We start from the raw sequence: 20912 nt of genomic DNA, 5'->3' as shown, positions 1-20912 counted from the left end.
GTCTGTCAGTTTTCGTAGCTTAGGGCCTAATATTGCTTACGACGGAAAAGTCACCCAGGTTGGGTGAGATAATTAAAAAGTTTACTTGATCCACACAGACCCCTTATACATGTAGAATGCGACCATGACGCAAGTTGTAACGTCACATGAAGCACCACGAATCTCTTCGAAAGTGAATAGATACTTTACACACAGAAAATAGATATATGACAGCTTGATGTACGCATTATAGTGCACGTATGGTTGCACCGTACATAAATCTACCAACTCAAATCAAGAGTACTCGTCAGCGGTTAACCGATTTTCGAAATAGAGAAACACTACAGCCTGCTAGCGGAGGAGTATATTGACCTTTCACCCCACTGGCAGATAACAGCAGTGACTACTTTTCGCGGAGAGATTAGCCTCACATATTTATCTGTTCACAAACGCATCAAAAATTTATCACCATCGTCACCAATTATGACAATTATGACAGACATTCTAAGTGGATCCATTTTATTGGTGCAAAAAGACACAATATTTGAAAAACAGAATCGATTTCCATTAAGGGATATAGGGGCTAGTTCGTGTCCAGTAGATTCAAATTGTTCAAAATATTTCTTGTCTTAACAAAATTCAAGTTGTGGTTAAAATTGTAAGATTTAAACGTTTTAATTGAAACTCGGTGGAGAAATGAAACAAAATTATGTGACATAAAAAAAGTAATAAAAATAAGTAAATAAAGTTTTCTTTATTATCAGATAATTGTATTTTTGTTCTTGCCATTGTAGATCATAAAATAAATGAAGAAGTCGCTCTTTCCATTTCAGCGATTACAACTGATTTGTTATACGTGGTATGTATAAATTTCATATATACTTCAACCAAGAAAACTGAGGAAATATCTGGCTTTATATGCCACCTTAATATAAGATATGGTAACTTGTAATAGACTTCCTTTCGAGATGATAAAAAAATATCTCTTCCAATTCAATTTACAAAAACAGGAAACCCTTTCGCAATCAAATATATTATCAAGACGTACAGATTTGACCACCGAAATACTCCTTTAAAATGGACTGTAAAAAGTGAGTGAAGCAAACGAATGATCGCTTGATGGTACTTAACCTTCAATGGCGGACGGGGCAAGGGGGTGGGGCTGGGGATGGCGCTTTCGCCTCCGTCTTGTATACAGCTGTACCCCCTACGCCTGTACTGCCATCTTGTGTACAATAAACCTCACAAGTTACAGGACAACAGTTATGTACCATTCCTTAAATTGTTGGTGCCCCTTCCTTAAATTGTTGGTGCCCCTTCCTTAAATTGTTGGTGCCCCTTCCTTTAATTATTGATGCCCCTTGTAAAATTGTCGATGCCCATCCGTTAGAGTTTGGTGTCTCTCCGCAGATTGTTGCTTGCATCAGTTCTTAGCTACAGGCCTGGACGAATGGTTTGCTCAGTTTCAGTGAAAACTCGTGAGCAGAAAGATTGTCATAAACTGATAAATATATATGTATATATATATATATATATATATATATATATATATATATATATATTTATATATATAATTGAATCGTAATGACTTGGAAAATCAAGAACAGTGAAAAAACTTCCAGCCTCCACCTGGATTTGAACCCGGGCCTCCCGCTTTGTATGCTGGCCAGAGGTTCGAAACCGGTAAGGAAGCTCGTAATTCCACTGTAGGCGTTTGTCATTTGTATCGAACAATACTACTTCTGTTTTGGTGACATATTTTGCCTTACTCTAGAGATCAAACATGATGCTAACCGACCATTCGAAACGAAATCATTTGTGATTCCTAAAGCCGGATCTCGTAAGAGATACTTTGAACAGACTTTATGTTAATGAAATGGAGGTAAACGACAAAGGCAAATGAATATAGATATTTCAAAATAACAAAAGAAACGCTGATAAAAACAAGGTATATGACTACCATAGAAAATATTATTGCGTAATAATTCAACAATGGTGGGCGAGTTCAAATTAATGACATGTACTTAGAACTTTTGTCGTGATGGTTGGTCGTCATAGCAATGAGAAAGAAACATAAAAGTCTGAATACTTGGTATCATAGGCGTAGGAGACCAGTTTGATTTGGGGGGCTGTAACGACTTGCCCGAAAAATACAACCAAAATTTTTCGCGCGCTTCGCGCGGCATGCATCGGTTATTGCATCGCATGCCAATTACATACAATCATATCCCGTGCTATTACAGTTCCATATCGGTTAGAATATTTCGGGAAGTCGTTACAATAATAATGATCATAATAATATCAGTTTAACCATTGGAAAACACATTGAAATTTATTTTTTCAGTATGTGCCCGAAAAATTCTCCTCATATTGCCCGAATTTTCACAAAAATATTTGCTTGGAGGGCTGCAGCCCCCACCCCCCCCCCCCGCCTCCTACGCCTATACTTGGTATCAAATGCTATGGCGCGCATGATGTGGTTCATTTGATCTGAAACTTATCGGTTACACGAAAATGTGAACTGTGCCAGTTAACTGAAAAGTAATATGTTATAAGGCAGTTAATTAAGGACCATGAAAATATGATTGTGTTGTTATGACCGATCATCGAGATTTATAGCTCTGAATTCGTTTTGTAATTCCTCCAGGGATGAAACCTCACTAATTGCATCTGCAGAAGAGGAAAGAAAGACTATAGTACGAGGTAATTTTGTATAGTCGACACGAATCTTTGCTTCTGGGAGACGGGGTATATGTGGTTCCTATAGCCCAAGCTTTTGTTCACCGAGTTGATACGTTTTCGTAAAAAAAATTAATTAAAAAATTCAGAAAGGTTTTTCTCAACTTTGATTACGAAGTCATGTGTCAGCATGCTGAATGGCATAGCGAGCATTTACTTACAGCGGCTTACTAGTTTTGCCCATGCCTTCACAGGTTAGTATAGTTGTGTTTGTCCCAACCGTTGCATTTGATATTGATTGAACAGGTTATACAGAATAGACTGAATGTTTCTTCGCGGAATCTAATCCTCCGATTTTTAATTAAAAAAAATATATATATATATATTTAATTTACCCATTTCCTGTGATTGTAAGATTCGTCTTGCAGAACCGATGACCCTATCAACTTTGACCTGCTTCGTTGAAGACTGCGTCACATCTACAACATCAAAAAACAAGAACAAATATGAATGGATGTTAAATTTCCAAGAAAATGTGGGTTTCCATCTCGGTACTGATAATTAATCACATTAGCTGAATGTATACAAAATGAAGGTTTGACCAATCAAAATCAAGCACGAACAGTTGTGTCCGTAATGTGTGGCATCATACATTACATCATGTTTGTACTTCTCTATATAGCGTGTTTGTATAATACGTACACTGAGATATTGACACTGGGATTGTATATGCTGGTATGTCATTACAAATGTTTCTATTCGTGGTTATGTCACACCAGCAAATACATGCCAGTATATTGACAATAACTAGAATTGATAATTATTTAATGAAACAATTTTCATATTTACTTCATAAACAGTCCATAAATTTCAAATACGACGCATACACGTTAGCATAGTTACCATATTCGTCACATAGGTAATACTATCAGGCTATACAATGGAAATGTCGCATACGAACGGTCATAAAGTATCTTATACAGTTTCTTCTTAATTACATAAATTCTGCAAACCTTTTCTTGCTTCCTTATTTTAATTTTCCATCGTGTTACACGTTACCAATTACAGGCTTAGCGTGGTTTTTAGGAACTTTAGTCAACCACCGATTCATAATGACATAACAGAAGAAATAATCAAATACAGACCACATGATATAGCTTACCGTTCGGTATACCGTTGGCTAGTTCCACGATATCTATACCCTCTACTAGTGCCTTGTTTTGCTTTGCCAGTTGGTTCTCAAGGTTAACGCTCATCTGAGGATTTAGAAGTCTCTCAAATCGCTTGATATTTTTCATCCACGTAGCAACTTGACGAAACGGTCTTGTTTTCCGATTAACCGTCGACTTTTGGCTAAGTTCTTTCAATGTTTTATCATATCTATCGTCGTAAATATTGTCCGGTAGACCGTATTCTTCACTATTTCGGTTCAATCTATCGGCCTCGACGCTTTTCCAAGAGACGTATTGTCTTCTAAACCGTGTCACTTGCTCCTCGTCAAACCTATCCCTTATCTCTTTCAATTCCCTTCTCTGTCTTCGCAAAGATTCAATTCTCGCTCGGGATTTTTCCTCAGACATTTGATTCTCTTCTTCCATTCTGTCCTTCTGCGCCTGCGTAATGTGCTTCAGAAACGTGACATGACGCTGGAGTTTAAAGCTGCGGTTACCGTAAACCGATTTCAATGACTTCTCGTGGGATAGAGTCTTTTTCGTTATGACGACGGCACGACGTCGTAACTTCGGTTTTTTCTTTATTTCTTTCATCGTCTTGGCGCTTTGAGATGTTAATATCGTTCTACTCTTAGCTCGCCTTGGTCGGATAACCGAAACAGTTTCTGAGCGAGCAAGTTGTGCTGGTGGGTCTGCTTCGTCGTCGAGAACAAAAGCACCATCTCGATTAAAAAATCCAATCTTACTTTTTGTTCTTTCAAGCCGAGGTGGTAGTGATTTCGGTTTAACCGTCTCCGGCTTTGCATACTGTTTTGTCCTTTTCTTAGGACTATCTATTTCAGGTTTTGATTTAGCGTAGAATGGAGATTCTCGGCTTCCTTTGTTTTGCCAGAGTTCGTTCTTAGAGCGAGCCTCAACTTTCCAAGGCTCGGATTTGGCAGTTTTCTTAGTGCTAAATGTTCGGCAAGAGGAAGGCGAAGTTGATGAAGATTGAGGTGAACTGAAAGAAGCCAATAAAAGATTTCAAAACTTGCATCTCACCACAGATCTATGGATACTTAGAAGCATAGTATAGGCTAAAATGAACTGTCTATACTTTCTAGTAATGCACAAATACTGAATAAGTTTGCAACTTTGTTTACGTTAATGTCTTGTGACGTAAAACGGGACATTGGGATCACCAGCTCTTATCCACTTTGATGAAATAAATTTTGGACCAGTAATAATCATTGTTCGAAAAATGGTAGGGATATTGGTAACACCCCATCACATTTTCACTGTGTAGTCGGGTATCACCCAGATGCTGTTTACAAGGCAGCCCCTTAACGCACAGCTCATGCATGAATGTATGGCCGTGTGGTGATATTGAACTTTCTACAATGAAATATTAAGCAACCCTCCCCAACCTCAGCTAATTGTGGAAGAAAGTATTTAAATTACTATGTTGTTTATGTATTAAAATGTCATATTCAACGAGGAAGTGGTCAAGATGTGGGTTAAACTGAATAATGCGGTAACAGTAACAAATCATGTAAACACGATAACCCAAAGAAGGCAACTTGGACTTGAACTTAATATTTGAAATACAGATCTCCCTTGGTAAGTACAATGACCCTATTGAAATTGGTGGAGGTCAACGGTCGTTTGAGGTCAAACCAAGCGAAAGACTATAAAAAAAAATCTCTTGTCAATAGAGCAAGGTCCAACTGTGTGAAATCCATGTGCACAAGAAACCTCAGAAATTACAGCTAGGTAGAACCGTACTTCTGTAGGTACACATGAGTACAAGTATATCTCGATGGTAACAGAAGTCAAATCTGGAAAATATTGTTTGCAGTCTTCTGGCTCTTTGGTTTGAAACTGTTGTGCAATTCCTTTACGTATAGCTAGGTTGTTACTTCGTAATTTCCTCTAACTGTTAACCATTTCGTCACGAGGGTTTTCTGTCAATCTCCTCGGTTTGTTTAAATTCAAATTCAAATTCAAATAAACTTTATTAAGCACCAAAAATGGGCAATTAAATGCTCGCAATAAGACAATACAATGATAAGATGGAATAAGAATAATACAAATAGTATACATGAAAATACACTAAAAGGATACCATACTATGAATTGCACATATTAATTTAATAGGATAATAAGAAGTCAAACTATTAAGAAAAATAAGAATTGCAACTGACTGAAGGAATAAGAATCAAAACTCTCGAAAATGGTCAAACTATAAGAATCGAAACTAATAGGAAATTAAACCTAAAACTAAAAAATTGAAAAACCTATACGACAGTCTAACGGATCAAAAACGAAAGGATCAAAATTCAACTTTGAAAACAATTAAACTTTAAAAGGCACCTATAAAGCCATATACTGCTCCTATATAAACAGATAAAAAAAATAATGATAATATGCATAAGAGAAAGAGACTATAGTCTAGTACCCTAAAAAGGTGACCCTAAAAACAAGCGGCTATAACGTTGCTCAAATCGTTCTACTAAGGACTCTTGACGAATAATATATATTTATAGTATGTTATATTTGTCGTCTGCTCATAGCCTACTTAACGGTGTTTTTCCCGCTCCCTCTTAAGTTTTACTGTCTAACTGATTTGACTTTCTTTCCTTCGTCCATCTGAATGTTTCAACCAAGAACGGTTAATAACTATAGGCCCAAGTGTCTGCGCATTGTTTGTGACGTCATGATTTTGCTATGCTATTATTCTGCGCAGACCGCTGTATGAACTGACTGCGCAGTATCGAGGAGGTGCATCTCTGCCAGGGTCACGTGTGTAAAGGGAGGGTGTGGATGTACAGTAACACACAACAGGGCGGGGTGTTTCTCACTAACGGGTGATGGGAACATCGTACATTGTTTTAAAACTGATTTCATTTTCAACGTGGTGGGAATATATTTTACAAACATTGTTGGGGTATATTTGAATATTATCAGATGAATACGCTTATGATATAACGTGTGGTGAAAAGTTAAGGCAATCAGCATGCCATTTTGGGGTGTTTAAGACTCTTTGAACTTCCCCTCAACACACAGAAAGTAGAGATATGATAGTGTTAAAAATAACACTTTTTTTTCTTACATGATATTTTACAATGACGTCACCATGAATATTCATTTAACCTCCCCGCCCCTCATCTTTATCATTTCTCCGTTTAATATGATATTTAAGTAATGATATTATTTAACCCATGACATTTGAATGCTTAAACGATTGTTCAATATACCTCTATTCTATTCCCCCTCCTCGCAAGTCAGCCAATTCCTCACAGTACTCCTGGTGAATCGCAAAGCCGAAGCTGATATATACTTACTTAAAATCATCGCGTTTTAGAGAAGTGGCCCGAATTTCGGCCCAGGAGGTCGCCCATTTTTTGCTCGACTCAGCTGGTAGGGTCCGAACCTGTTTGACTGTCGGTACTCCGTGAGTCTCCGTCTGGAGCTTCGGTAGGTGAGAGGATTTCGACACATGGGAAGCTTTACTTTTCTTTGATATTCTGTCATGGTTAGTCGGACGACGAACCTCTTTGACTGGTGTTGGCGCGGAGTTGACGTGCCGGGTTTTTTCAGTAACTACAAATTTGGTGGACAAAAATTTCAAAGGAACATGATTGTTATCTGTTGAAACATATTAAATTATTATTTACAAAGTCCTCACTGATAGACAGATAGGTTACGTGGGTGTCATTTTTCACTATTATTATTAATTAAATTACGGCATAGTACGGAACAATATCGCTTTAATCCTCTGAAATAAGGAGATTAAGAATGCAAATCTTATTGGTTCAAGATTTTGTCTTGTGCTGCAGTCATTCTAGTCTTGTGATGCCCATGTAGTATAACCTGATTCACTGCGATGCTCGAATCTACCTTCTTTGCTCACGCCCTGAAAAATTCGACTCGGTACGAACAGCCATAGTTCACATGGATGAACCATTTATCTATGATAGTTTACTGGGCGAGCGCCCTCTACTGGAAAATACAGACTAAAATAAACTTATGAAAAGGGAGTAACGGTAAACTGATAGGAAGGTTACAAACAACTTGACCAAGAAGACTTCAACCATTCAACTATTGTTATTCCCTCAACCGCCTCTATGTAAGGCGCCATGTCTGTTAGGGTACTTATCCTGAGCGACTGCATTTCTGCATCGGGGAGGGGTGGGCGGGGTGGGGCGGGGTGGGGCGGGGTGGGGCGGGGTAGGTAGGGGTGTGGAGGTGATTTTCTTTAAACAGCTCACAGGATTAGATTCTCACCATAGGCATCTTATCAATTGGAACAAAAAACACCGATATCTTTCAACTTATTTCAAAGAACAGTTTTGTCAGAAAAGTTAGGAAACCAAGGTAACAGTATATATGGTAACAGTCGGTTACGTCTGCTTTAACTGAATTTTGCAAAAGCCTTGTACCTGAAGAAATATTAATTTATTGTTTATTGATCCCTCTTTAATGCCTCCCTTTCAAAATGCTAAGTACCCTGCCAATATTGTCGCAAATTCATTCTTTGTTACTTTTATTACCATTATTATATTGATTGTTTACTTGTGTTTCAACATTTAAGTTCGACATTTCACCTCTGATTTATAACCAATGTATTGTTTGCATAAAGGGTGGGAGCGGTGATAATTTATCCACTCTTCCTAACTTTAGTAATAATCACCCATAGAGCATTATGCTCTATGTAATTACCTTTTCTTCTTCGCCGTGCTTTCAAGGAAGGGTCACTCCGAGTTGTACGTGTATTTAATCTGTTCCTATCGTGTAAAAGCGGAAAAGCGCCATTGTCTCCGTATTCGCTGTCGGTGCCGTAAGTACGACGGTCTGTTTTAGTTCCAGCAAACTTGATTGGTCCCCCACCGCTTAGACTGATGAAAAATGGGAAAAGGGGGAAATAGTTATCGATTTAAAGAAGCATTCGAGTTTTGAAAACGAGTGACCAACGCTGGGTGTTTTACCAAATTAAAATTGTAAAATAAGTTCTGTGGTCTTTATTCATGTAATTCGATCTCGCAAAGACATCCTTATGTTGTTAGCATTCACGCCATACATAGACGGAGCCCGGTAGTATTATTTTCTGCAGGAAGGAACGATAAAATCGATTCATAATTCTGGTGAATTTATTCGTCTTATTTAAGAAAAATGTATTCCAAAACATAAACAAAGATGAAAATCTCGGATTGATATATACGTTAAAGTGTTGATGATTACCGACTTCCGTTGTAATGCCAACTGGTTAGGAACAACGTATTTGCGTAATTTCAGCATACGCAGAAAATCATAAGTGGTATATAGATGGAACTATAGTAAGTTGGACTAGCCTGTCAGAATGCCTGTGCCGATGGGACGCCAACGGTTGCTATGTGGATTTCGACTTCATGTGATCAGTGCGTATATCACATTAGTAAACACAGTTTGACCTCAGCGACTTTTAAGTTGTATCAGTAGCTGTAAATTAGCTTCTACTGACTGTTATCGTAATATGATTCCAGCACTAAACTTAAAGGCCTACATTAGCAGGGTCAACCCACACGTCGTTCAATACCACGCAATGGTAGAAACTTTGAAAAAAATTTGTTTTGAACAAATTTCCCTACACTTAAATATGGCCATGCTGAAACGTATAGGCTTGTACACTAATACTGTGCGAACACCGTACTCCCCGACTGGCTTTATACCATGTCCTCTGTTTGTACTACAATGAGATGTCAACCATAATATACCAGAACAGCGACAATTTCTCATCGTCGTGTCAATCAGAAGTATAAAAACCAGGATTAATGAAATGACTTTCTATACGAGGATCAGACAGTAATGCTGATTGCAGAAAATGGCCAGAGAATCCAACTCTCGCTACACCTATACACCAAGAAATATTCAGTGTAGACCGATATAGTATTATAATGCTTAACCTAAAGGGCCCGCATACTCGATTATTGCAAGATTGTAGCGCAACTGTTTGTCTGTGGGAGTCAACAGCAGAACCCCTTGTATATATTTTGTACAAGTCTATCTCTGTACCAATATAGCCCTGCGAGCAATACCCTCTATAAGAACAGTGACACGTAATGGAGGTCTTACTAGAACTCTTTGGAACTCGCATAACATAGCGTATAGGCCGAACATATAGCAACGGTAAAGGGGTTCTGAGATTATACGAAAACTGCCATCATAAAGGCAATATATAGGCAAATATCCCAACTTTGATATATAAAACAGAAGAGTGATATGTGTGACATAAAGCAGTGTAACATACCGTTTAAATAAGTGACAACGAAACACGTTAATCACATGAACAGAGTCGACGAACAATACGTAAACAATAAAACCGAAACTACATTTATGCACGCATATTGAAAAATACAATTTGAAGTGGCACTGCAAAATGATTTACCACCGAGCAGAAACAATAGCAATCACTGTATTCACTAAAACTAGTAACTGGACTAGGAATATGAGTTTTCCACATAAAATTACTGCCGTTTTAGTATTATCTCTATCTTTAGGAGGGTGTTAAAGTTTATTTATATACCATCCTTTGAAGAAGTTAGATTGGTGGTGTTACCACTACCACTATGTTGGTATTATATAAACATATCAAGTATATTACTCACACTTCTGTGATATCGATATTGTATAACATATCTTGCACTCACAACCAGCTTGTCGATATTATTTATATAAACATGACGTGTTTGCTCACAACCGCGATATCGATATGATTTGAAAATAACATGTATTATTCTTCCACACGACTGACAAAGGCCTTATATCCTTTACCTTGGAAACTGTAATTCAGCATTCATATGTAAATCCAATCGACAATCGAACAAGAAAACCGAGCATGTACGCTAATTCGGTACACAGCATCACTGACAATGCGAAGTATCCACATTTGTGCAATGTACAAGGTAATTACCATGAGTTATGACATGCTGGGGTCCATTTGCAAATTTTTCCAAATTACAACTTGGCCTTTAGAGGATATGTTTAAGATAGTCATACTGTCTCGCTCACAGATATCATACATCCATGAACAGTTGCCATGTGGATTCCTGGTCAGCAGACGGTTGAACCTCACAATATTATTAGTTGCTGCTATTTGTTAGGCTATAGTTAGGCGCACCTGCATGTTTGAGTGGTTTATATGCGGTTGTCAAGGACCTATACAATCCTGTATCATTGTGATTGATTGTACATGCACACTGATTCGTCTCTGTTACTGTTAGTCCATGCATGCATCGGTTCCATCTACCGATTACAAGAGATGATCAATATGAATCAAAGAAAGTTACAGCCGCCCAATCTAATTAGGTTTTTCTTTTTCTTCAAGCCTCGTCTGGATTGATACAGCTTATAGCAGCCTGTCAATGTGGAAAAAAGTGGGTCGATAGGACCCTTCAAAAGGAAACATTGGTTTTATTGTAACAATGTTCAATCGATTTCAACAAAGCCTGCGTAACTGGACTTAGTAAATCTAATGCAAACTTATCGATAATCACCAAATGGCACATTGGGTCTCTTTAACTTGCATAAGGCCTATATGCAGGCATCGTTAAAGTTAAAACCGTCCAGGGAGTGTCTCACACCTCCCTGTTTAAAACTTGCGAAATTTGCATTGACAGAAGAATGTATGGATCATCTCTTACATTCAATGAAGGTTTCATAAAAAAGTTGATTTTCTTTTTGGGGTTTTCATGATATACTTCACACACTTGATAAAGGGATGGTGCAGATTGCCACCAGAAGGACTCACCTTATGTCCAGAAAATCCAATATGATTATTCGTGATGACATCATATTTAACGAAAACTTGGAAGTTAGTGTCTTACACTATACTCGGCTGTATGACGAGCGCCTTAACATAACCCCGATAACCCAGTAAATTACCTCTCTCTTGCCAATTCAAACACATTGACCATCAATCGCTATACAGTACAAGAGGTACTGGTGGAAGTTAATATGAAAACCATGGCAACAACGCCCATAATAGGGTAACCAATCCACAAACATGTGTATTGAATCTCTAACGCGCAAGTCCAAAACATCAACAACCTTCAATTCACTATTTTCGATAACCGTAAGCAAACCCATAGCCAAGTCTACGCATGAACGCATCAGGCGGTTTTGCGTTTCTAGCCTGACTTTGTAAGATCATATGTGATGACATATTTCGTTGCTGAAGTTTTCTACAGGAGGTATAATAACCAACATGCGTAGTGTGTTCTGAAATATATGCATCACAATTTCGGCCAACCAAATATGAAATGGGTTTGTTTTATTATTATTAACGTTCTGCAAATTCTAGTCATGAATAACGTTTACATTAATATCTCCTGTGAGCAATTCGGTTACATCTCTATGTTCCGACGTCTCTATGTTCCGAAGTCTCTATGTTCCGACAATACCAAATAATTTTTGACCAACATTTTTTTTGACCAACATTTGTCGGACCAAATTTTTTTTGGACCAACATGTTTTCGAACCAAACTTTTTCGGACCAACACTTTTTTGGATCAATTTTTTTTTAAGCAAACTTCGGCCCCCTTTTTTCGTGAACAAAATTTGGTGGGTCCCAAAAAATTGTTTCCCCCAAAAATTAGGTCCGAAAAAATTTGGGCCCAAAAAAATTAAGTCCCCCAATAGTATTTGGTCCGAAAATATTGGGTCCGAAGAAATGATGGTCCAAAAAAATTATGAGTTCAAAAATTATTTGGTATTGTCGGAACATAGAGACGTCGGAACATAGGGATGTCACCAGCAATTCAATGATACGTTTTTTGTTGTAGATCGAGGGAGAAAGAGAGAGATATGGAGGGAGGGGAGGGGTGGAGGCAGCTACATATGTGGAGAAAGGGATGATGGAGAGAATTTGTTTGTGTTTCTAAAGATATAATTTGAGTTTAACGTAAGTTCAGGCCCCCTTCCTTCCAGTCCCCTTCTTGCGGTAAATGTGATCTATTTCTTGGAAATAGTCTTGGGGGAAGATCCGGGAAACAGAGGGATGAGGGCACTTAAGACAAAGTAAGTTCTGAAACTTTCAGCGAATCCTTGTCGAACGAATCCCCCCCCCCCCTCCCTCGCCTCTTTACATGTCTCCCGTGCTGTACGCGCCCACACTTGCCACATACTTCCAGGAATCTTTCCAAAAGCACATTACCGTCCGGTTTCTCTCTCATGATTGATCGACTGTATTCCCCCTGTGAGAAATGTAGTTGTTTACTTTGACCCCATCAGCGACGTCTGGGAACAATCGAAAGAGAATCCTATTTTCGGATTTCAGTTATCAATTTTTGCCAACGAACTTGTCACTTTACAGAATGTTTAAATATATTATACTATTGCTACCTGCAAGTTAGCTAAATTAATTAATTTCTATGCTTTCCGATATAGTTGTATAGTGAGTCTGTTCCTCGTATACTCGTATTTTATAGCATATAGATTGTGTGACTTGTACTCAACTTCAAAATTGTGTACGCGCACTCATGTATAATAGAGAGTCGAGACATTATAGAAATATAATATAGGCCAATAGATGTAAGACAATGCAAAGTAAAGTACTCCTTACCGCGCTAAGAGCCTTGACCTCTTTTTTGTACTCAAAACAAGAGAATTGTATATAAATTGTATATAAGGCTTATCGCATCCATGCATCTGCATGTACGAGTATACTACGCACCGCTACTGTTATTATAACTGCTCCAACTCACATCATAATGTATGTAGGTCACCCGTTTGCTTTTAAGTCAAGTTGCATTTCAGACTGCAGTTATTTAAAGGCGGAAAACAATTCATTTTGCCACTTTGTATGCGTTTGAAATGTCCGGGTGACGAAATGCTGATAATTGAATTAATATTGATTAATTACGTGCTCGTTCAAGTACTGTCGTTTGATAAAAAAAAAATATCTAGTGAATAACCTATAGTTTTATCAAACGCAATGATCGTATTTGGCTGAAGAAAACTCAACAAACTTCAGACCATGGCTTATAAGAAGCAGCTTGGGTCTAGACGTATGACGTCATCGATGACGTAGCTAGACATATTCTTGACGGATGAGACGAGTGAAGTCGACAGCCCCCTGGTGGGAGGGAAAAGGTTGGACATATTTCACATCGTGTTTTGTCTAACTGAAATAGAGATATGGAATTGTTTGTTTCAATTGAGGATAGGTACGGTATCTCGTCTCTCCATTCCCTGCTTTGTCTGTACCGCTAACATCAAATGATTCAATACTTTGACGGAGTTTCGAAGTCTAACTTCATAACCCACTTCACAAACACTCAAAATATAAATTTTAAAAAAAAAAAACAGTAATAAGTCAACAAAATTTTATGACAAGAAAGTTCAGCTTTGAGAAACATTTGTCATGACAGCATCACAAATTGTGTTCTATTTCCAAGAATAACAATTGATTTAGCTGACAAAATGTGTTACCTTCAAAGACAAAATATTTTCAACCATGTGTATAGAAGTTTGAAATCAAAGTATTCATCACCACAGGAATGGCATTTACTATTATCGAGATATCCCTTTAAAGTGTCCTCTCTCGGGATTGGGTCTTTTATCATGGCCAACTGTCGATACTAGGACCACTGACCGTGAAATGAATTCAGAACTCCAACCGTATAGAGGACGACAATATTTTCTTGTTCTTTCTCTTTCCTGTTTCCTCTGTGTTATCGTCTTTGGCAGGTTATTTCCGAATGGTTTCAAATATTTCCAATATGTATGAGAGGAAAAACAAGATAACCCTCTCATTCAAATTTTCCGTGAGAAGTTTTGTTTTTTGTTCTAAATTAAGACTTTTTTGATGGGTTACTTGATTAGATTATGTAGTCCAATAATTCCTTCCTGTGTTAGCTAGGCCTTTACCGTGTAAAGTGTGGTTGTGGCCCTAGTACTAAATAAACACATGGGAAGCCAAAAATGCCATTTAATTGTGAAGCATATTGACGAATATGATATTTCCGAAGCAAAGAGAAAGCAGTGACTCATAGTTTTGTTTATATCAAACCAATATGTCTACATGACTGTATAGTCCATTGTGTTCCTCACTCTCATTGACGTTGGATGAGGGTTGGGTTGGGTAAGACTAGGATGGGGTAAGACTAGGCTGGGTAGAGTGAGGATAGAGATTTAAGATGAACTACCGGTGAGGGTCAGCAACACCTACAGCCAGAACTATAGCGTGACCATATGAAATATTACGACATCAAAAAGGGCCATTGGTCTGGTAATGACCTTCCGTACGGCTTGGTACATTTCTTCTTAACACGCGCCTTCATACGGGACCCATGTGTCGACTTAGGGTATGGTACCGCGAGAATAATTTTTCTATATACTTATAGTTGATAAAACCATGTCACTACATTTGTTTCGAAGCAATGGTTACTTGTTAGATAAATCTAACAATACTAATTTCACTGGTAGTATAAAAACCGATCAAAAGATACTCAATGCTTATAGTTGCCATTATTGCATTATTTATTTAATATAGTGAGCACATGCGATTTTCGTGTGTCCGGTCAATTTTTCAAACGCCCAGCATGGTCTCAGTGCAGACCGGAGTCATCTCTATGCACCAGGCGAGGCCTCTTCCACTGCTGCAAGTAACTGACATTGTCCGTGACAGTCCTGAACCAAGTCACGACTGATAGTCACTGTTGGTGATGAACCAAGTCTTTTTGTATGTCACAGCGCATGCTAATACCAAGGGAAGTATGCACATCACATGACCGACCGTGAGTGACGTATGAATCAATTGACTTAGCATTGTAACAAGGTTGAACCAAGTCTTGCATTGACCTCAGAGTGACGTACCTCTATCACCGACGTCAAGTGTGTTGTGTCGAGATCAATTCATGTAATAAGGCGGAAGTGACGTCATTCGTCACAGTGATATATTCATACCACCTATCCCAAATTATCACCATGCATAGCCCAACACACTTACCAAGATCAGAGTATACTGCCAACAATGCCTACATTACGTGTCATAACCATGTCACGTAACGTAACGTAACAACCAAATGAAGTATTCAGCGCCACCATTTCAACCAGGTGACGTTATATTATTGTTATGAACCACGAATATATGCTCATCAAAATACATTCATACTGACGTCACTCCGAGTGACCTAACCGGTCATAGTACAGTGACATAAACCTTGTAAGACTATTGCAAGAGGTCTGATACTTCGCCATGGTAACACTGACCTCAATAAAGGGGACTGGGGTTGATGATGATCATTGAGCAAAAGGTGACGTCACGTGTATTTTTCTGATTACGATTATACTGTAGCCGAGAGAATATGAATAGCATTCAGTCATTTACGATTCAAGTCTGTTCTGCAGAGTACAAGAGGCTTTAATTAAATCGTTTTAACAGATAGTGTCACCAACAAACCTACATAAGCTAGAATGTCATCGTACTATGACAGTTTGCCATAGTTTACCAGGTGCGCCAAGGTTTGTGATCAGACGCCGTACCGTCAAATCCAACCACGTGGTTTCTTATCTCGCTCGCTGTACACTGCAGGACTGACTGATGTGAGGGTAAATTGATGAAGATCGAAGTAGGCAAAATAAAGAAACTTTTATATATCCTTCAAATATTTGTTTAGTTGATCTTAATAATATATAATTAAAATAATACTGGCTCTACTAAGCACGTCTGGAAAACTTGTCTATTTTCCTCTTCAAAATAGGTTAGTACGTAGGCCTAAACACTACCATGTTACTTAAAGATTTGCCTTCCTGGTTCTGTATTTGGATGGTAAGCCCAGGGAGCTGGAACACAACAATTACCAGGTAATCCATATTCAGATATTCCCTAGGGGGACGATTATGCTCCCTATGGGGACGATGATTATGCTCTATGACTAAATTATTTCATAACTCATAATAGGTATATTATACCACGTAAGTGATACCGCATGTGTTTATAATACTATTGTAATTCACAAAGGTTACCTGTAACTCGAGTCATTGTGACTTCCTCTCTCTCTAATTTGACAAAAACCAGCTCTTTTCCCAAAACAGATAGAAAATAGACCAGACAATGACTTCTCAGTTTTATTTCGTTATTAATTCCCGCTTTGTTGAGGAACGAAATTTGCTGAGACTGTAATTTGTTTACATTTAGCAGCGTGTTTGAAGGTTCTTCATTATAATCACCCCCCCCCCCCTCACCCCGTTCATACTCCTACCTTCCCTTCCCTTAAACTTCCTCCGATTCTCCAAATTTATTTCACTCATTCTTTTGATAAGGTCAACTTTTAAGTTTTCACAGTATAAGTGACCTTGCATAGTTGGTAAATATATGCATATTCATTACACGCAACTACAGTATGCAACATTTTTGCGCATTGTTTTTCTTCATGCACATGTTGTTTTGTTGCACATCTGCTCATATGTGTTATCACATTTGCGAAGTCACGTCTTTATATGTGTTATCACACCTGCCCAGTCACGTCTTCATGTGTTATCACATCTGCCAATTCACGTCTTTATATGTGTTATCACACCTGCCCAGTCACGTCTTTTTATGTGTTATCACATCTGCCAATTCACGTCTTTATATGTGTTATCACACCTGTCCAGTCACGTCTTTATATGTGTGATCATATCTGTCCAGTCACGTCTTTATATGTGTTATCACATCTGCCCATTCACGTCTTTGCATGTGTTATCGCATCTGCACAGTTACGGTACATCTGTATATGTGTTATCACATCTGCCAATTCACGTCTTTATATGTGTTATCACATCTGCGGCAGATGATCTGCCCAGTCCCGTCTTTATTGTGTTGTCGCATCTGTCCAGTCACGTCTTTATATGTGTTATCACACTTTTGATTCTGCGCTTAAATGCAAGCAGGGCCACTCTTCTACTCAGGCCACACATGACTTCCTGGAGGTAAATTTGATGCAAGCAAATTAAGTTTGCCATGCATCTTTAATTTCATGGTACGCAGTCATAGACAAAATAACAAATCCTGGATAACGTACAGTATGGCCCATCTGCTTTGCATTCAATCTCATAAATACTAATCTTTGTCTACTTGGGAGGCAAAGTATTAAAATCCTTGTAAAAACATCCTTTAGAGGTATAAAACAAAGAATTACACTTGACCTTATATAAATTGATTACGGCGTTCACTACGTGTCAGCTACTGGCTTATATATGCGGCAATGTCGGCTGGATAATGAGATAGGTCAAATAACAGAGGGGATGGTTTTATTGAGAAAAAATATATATATGGTTAAAAAAAATGTATAAAGTACAATAACGGAGTGTCGTTAGAACCAAAAAAAAAATATACATTTTTTTTGTCTTAAGCCAAAAGATTTGGTCAACAAAGACCAGTGATGTGTTTCTCAGTCGGAAAAGCATTTCCGTAGAGTGACAAATATATGAAACAGAAAAGCTGTTCACACTGGAAGAAAAAATACAATCTATTTCCCCAAACGTTCTTGTATTCACAATTGAGTAGTCTATACATGTTGTAATATCCCAGTGTACTATTCTATACGTTCGTATTTGTAGGTACAGGTAGGCTATATGTATAAAAAGCCCTTGGGAAAGTATATATCTTTATGTAAAGATGAGTTTTTCTTGAAAGTTTTCCGAAGCCATTGCGTTAAAATCGTTTGAGAAATACTTTTTTTCTTCTTTTTTTTCTTTTTGATTTGGTTTGGTTTAATTTGTCTTTTGTTTATTTTTGTTTTTTTAACTTGAAAGGCATATGACTGGTATGCTCTTAAGATAATCATTTAATATGAAAAAGTGTAAATCGTTTAATAATTGAGGAATATTAGACTATATACGTAAAATGTCTAGTTGTATATTGATTACAAATCATCGTGAATTTCACCCCTTCACAAATGTATCAATGAAATTTCATTCAGTTAGAGAGTAAACAGAAAAATAGAGGTACGATTCAATTGACTGATACAGCATTTGGTTTTATTGAAGGCCGAACACGCACAAATTGGTTCGAGGGGCTTTTCATGTTCTCCCGAAATTGTACAGGTTAAAGAAAAGGGAAATTTTCAGTCGATCAAATTTGTATATAGCTTTGTACAACACCATAGCACATTATGATATCATGCTGTTTCTATTACCTGTATAAAAAATATTATAAAAGTTGTAATGAAACGAAATTATTTCAATACTATAGGGCTATAAAGTGAGATAGGCCTACTACATGGTCGTTATTTTTCAAATGGTTTAGATGGCAAAAGATAATGAACCAGAATTAATTTTTAATAATCAATTAATTTAGAGGATAGCTCATATAAGAAGAGATATAAACAAAAATGAGTAAAATTAATTCTATCAACATTGTTATGAAATTTTCAATTTAGCTAGTGAGGCTTACCGTACGGCTAACGTGACATATGGAACTAATATATGTCATTGAGTTGACTGCGTAAAACTTATGAAACCTTAAATTAATTATTAAATAGTCTTATAGCCTCCGAAATGTAACCTAGCGCGTTGAATTAAGGCCGCTTTCCCAGCCATAAGAAGAGGTTTGTATTGTTTTGGGTATTTTGACGTGTCACTAAACTCTACCAGGTTTGTTTTATTTTAATTAAGGGGTTAATATACAGATACATTGTATAGAAACAAGATAAAATGAAGAGGGGAAAAAACGTTCTCCAGTCACAGAGAAGGACAGACAGTTGCAGGCATCAGTACAATATATATACTAATAGGGACCTACATATAAGTACACACATATACACAGTCACACCGCCCAAACTTGTTTTCTTGTTTTCTATTGTATCAGCTATACGATCAATGACATTTCCCTTTATTCTAACCCTTTGTCTGGACAACCGATGGCTATTGTTCTCTATTGTTCGACAACTGGTGACAAGAATTTTTTTATCCCACGTCACCAGTTGTGAGGCCCCTATAGACATGCTCACACATACACACACAACCACACATACACACACGTATATACACATATATATAAGCCTACCTATATACGCTATACGTTTACATCGATATGTTCTAATATTAGTAAGTTCACTAGGATATCATGAACATCACGTGCAACATGTGTACCATTTACCCTGAAGACTTAAATGTAGACCTTAACAGACTGAAATTGATCCCTTTTGAATGTTTTGGTGTTTTTAAAGGGTATGTATGTCTAGAGGGGATCCAACCAAATCCATGAAGTCAACCTATATAGTTACGGGATGACCAATACCAATTTAAGTATCAAATACTATACCTTTAAATATGAAAAATAAAAAATGGGGGGGGGGGAGGAAAAACCCGGACAAAGTCACGTTATCACAGGGCCACCGACAAATTAGAGTAAATATCTTTTACCGACTATGAACACCAAAGGGGTTTTAAAATCTTAAAATTTCAAATCTATTTTCTTTACACAAATGAGGTCATATGACCCCATTACGGATCTGTTGAAAAATCTAACAAACACAAGAACTGCGTTCTTCTCCCATCTTTCTCATGAAAAGTTATGTCAATAAGCATCGATAGGATTCAGCAGCATTTTTCCCTATATGAGGCTGTGATCAACATTTCTGCCGACACGTACACTGCAAAATAATGTCTTTCAAAGCCTTCACGAGTATGGCAAGCCACCCTGCAATATAAGGTCTTTCAAAGCCTTGACGAGTATGGCAAGCCATATGGGACAAACACCGCCGCATAATATATCCTAGTATTAATACGAATATTATATACGCGTATTAATTCGAATATATACGCGTATTAAATCAGACAATAACGGGCATGTCTTATAGCTTTCACGAGTTTCAACGACTTTCAACGAGTTTCGAGAGTTATCACAAAGCAGCCTCGTCAGTTTAATAAATGAGTATATACTATTGAAGTACACCCAGGCCAAACGTACTTGATCCAGACAACAGCATGATTTAATACTTGTATACATTTGAATTAATACGTGTATATATTCGAATACATATTAGGATATATATGATAAATTCGAATAGATGTATTCCAATTAATACGTGTTTATATTCGAACTATTACGCGGACATATTTAAACCTTATGATTGGCTAA

General features: G+C 37.6%; 1 protein-coding gene across 3 annotated transcripts in view; it reads right to left on the bottom strand.

Moving 5' to 3' along the window:
• Window positions 1-824: 824 nt before the first annotated feature.
• The window catches only part of LOC139967843 (uncharacterized), a 55617-nt gene continuing 35529 nt past the window's right edge, over window positions 825-20912 (bottom strand). Inside the window, exons 1-6 of one of the 3 annotated variants that reach the window (XM_071971975.1) lie at window positions 10619-10758; window positions 8531-8706; window positions 7153-7411; window positions 3821-4830; window positions 3054-3137; window positions 825-2649 (exon numbers count right to left, since the gene is read on the bottom strand). In XM_071971975.1, coding sequence (XP_071828076.1) covers window positions 2573-2649; window positions 3054-3137; window positions 3821-4830; window positions 7153-7411; window positions 8531-8706; window positions 10619-10644 — 1632 coding nt within the window. In that variant the 5' untranslated portion in view covers window positions 10645-10758 and the 3' untranslated portion in view covers window positions 825-2572. The other 2 variants (XM_071971974.1, XM_071971972.1) reach the window with 2 other exon arrangements.

This window comes from Apostichopus japonicus, chromosome 5, assembly GCF_037975245.1.
Source record: "Apostichopus japonicus isolate 1M-3 chromosome 5, ASM3797524v1, whole genome shotgun sequence".
Taxonomy (NCBI): domain Eukaryota; kingdom Metazoa; phylum Echinodermata; class Holothuroidea; order Aspidochirotida; family Stichopodidae; genus Apostichopus; species Apostichopus japonicus.
Note: the sequence above shows the minus strand (reverse complement) of the source record. Positions and strands in the feature narration are given on the sequence as shown.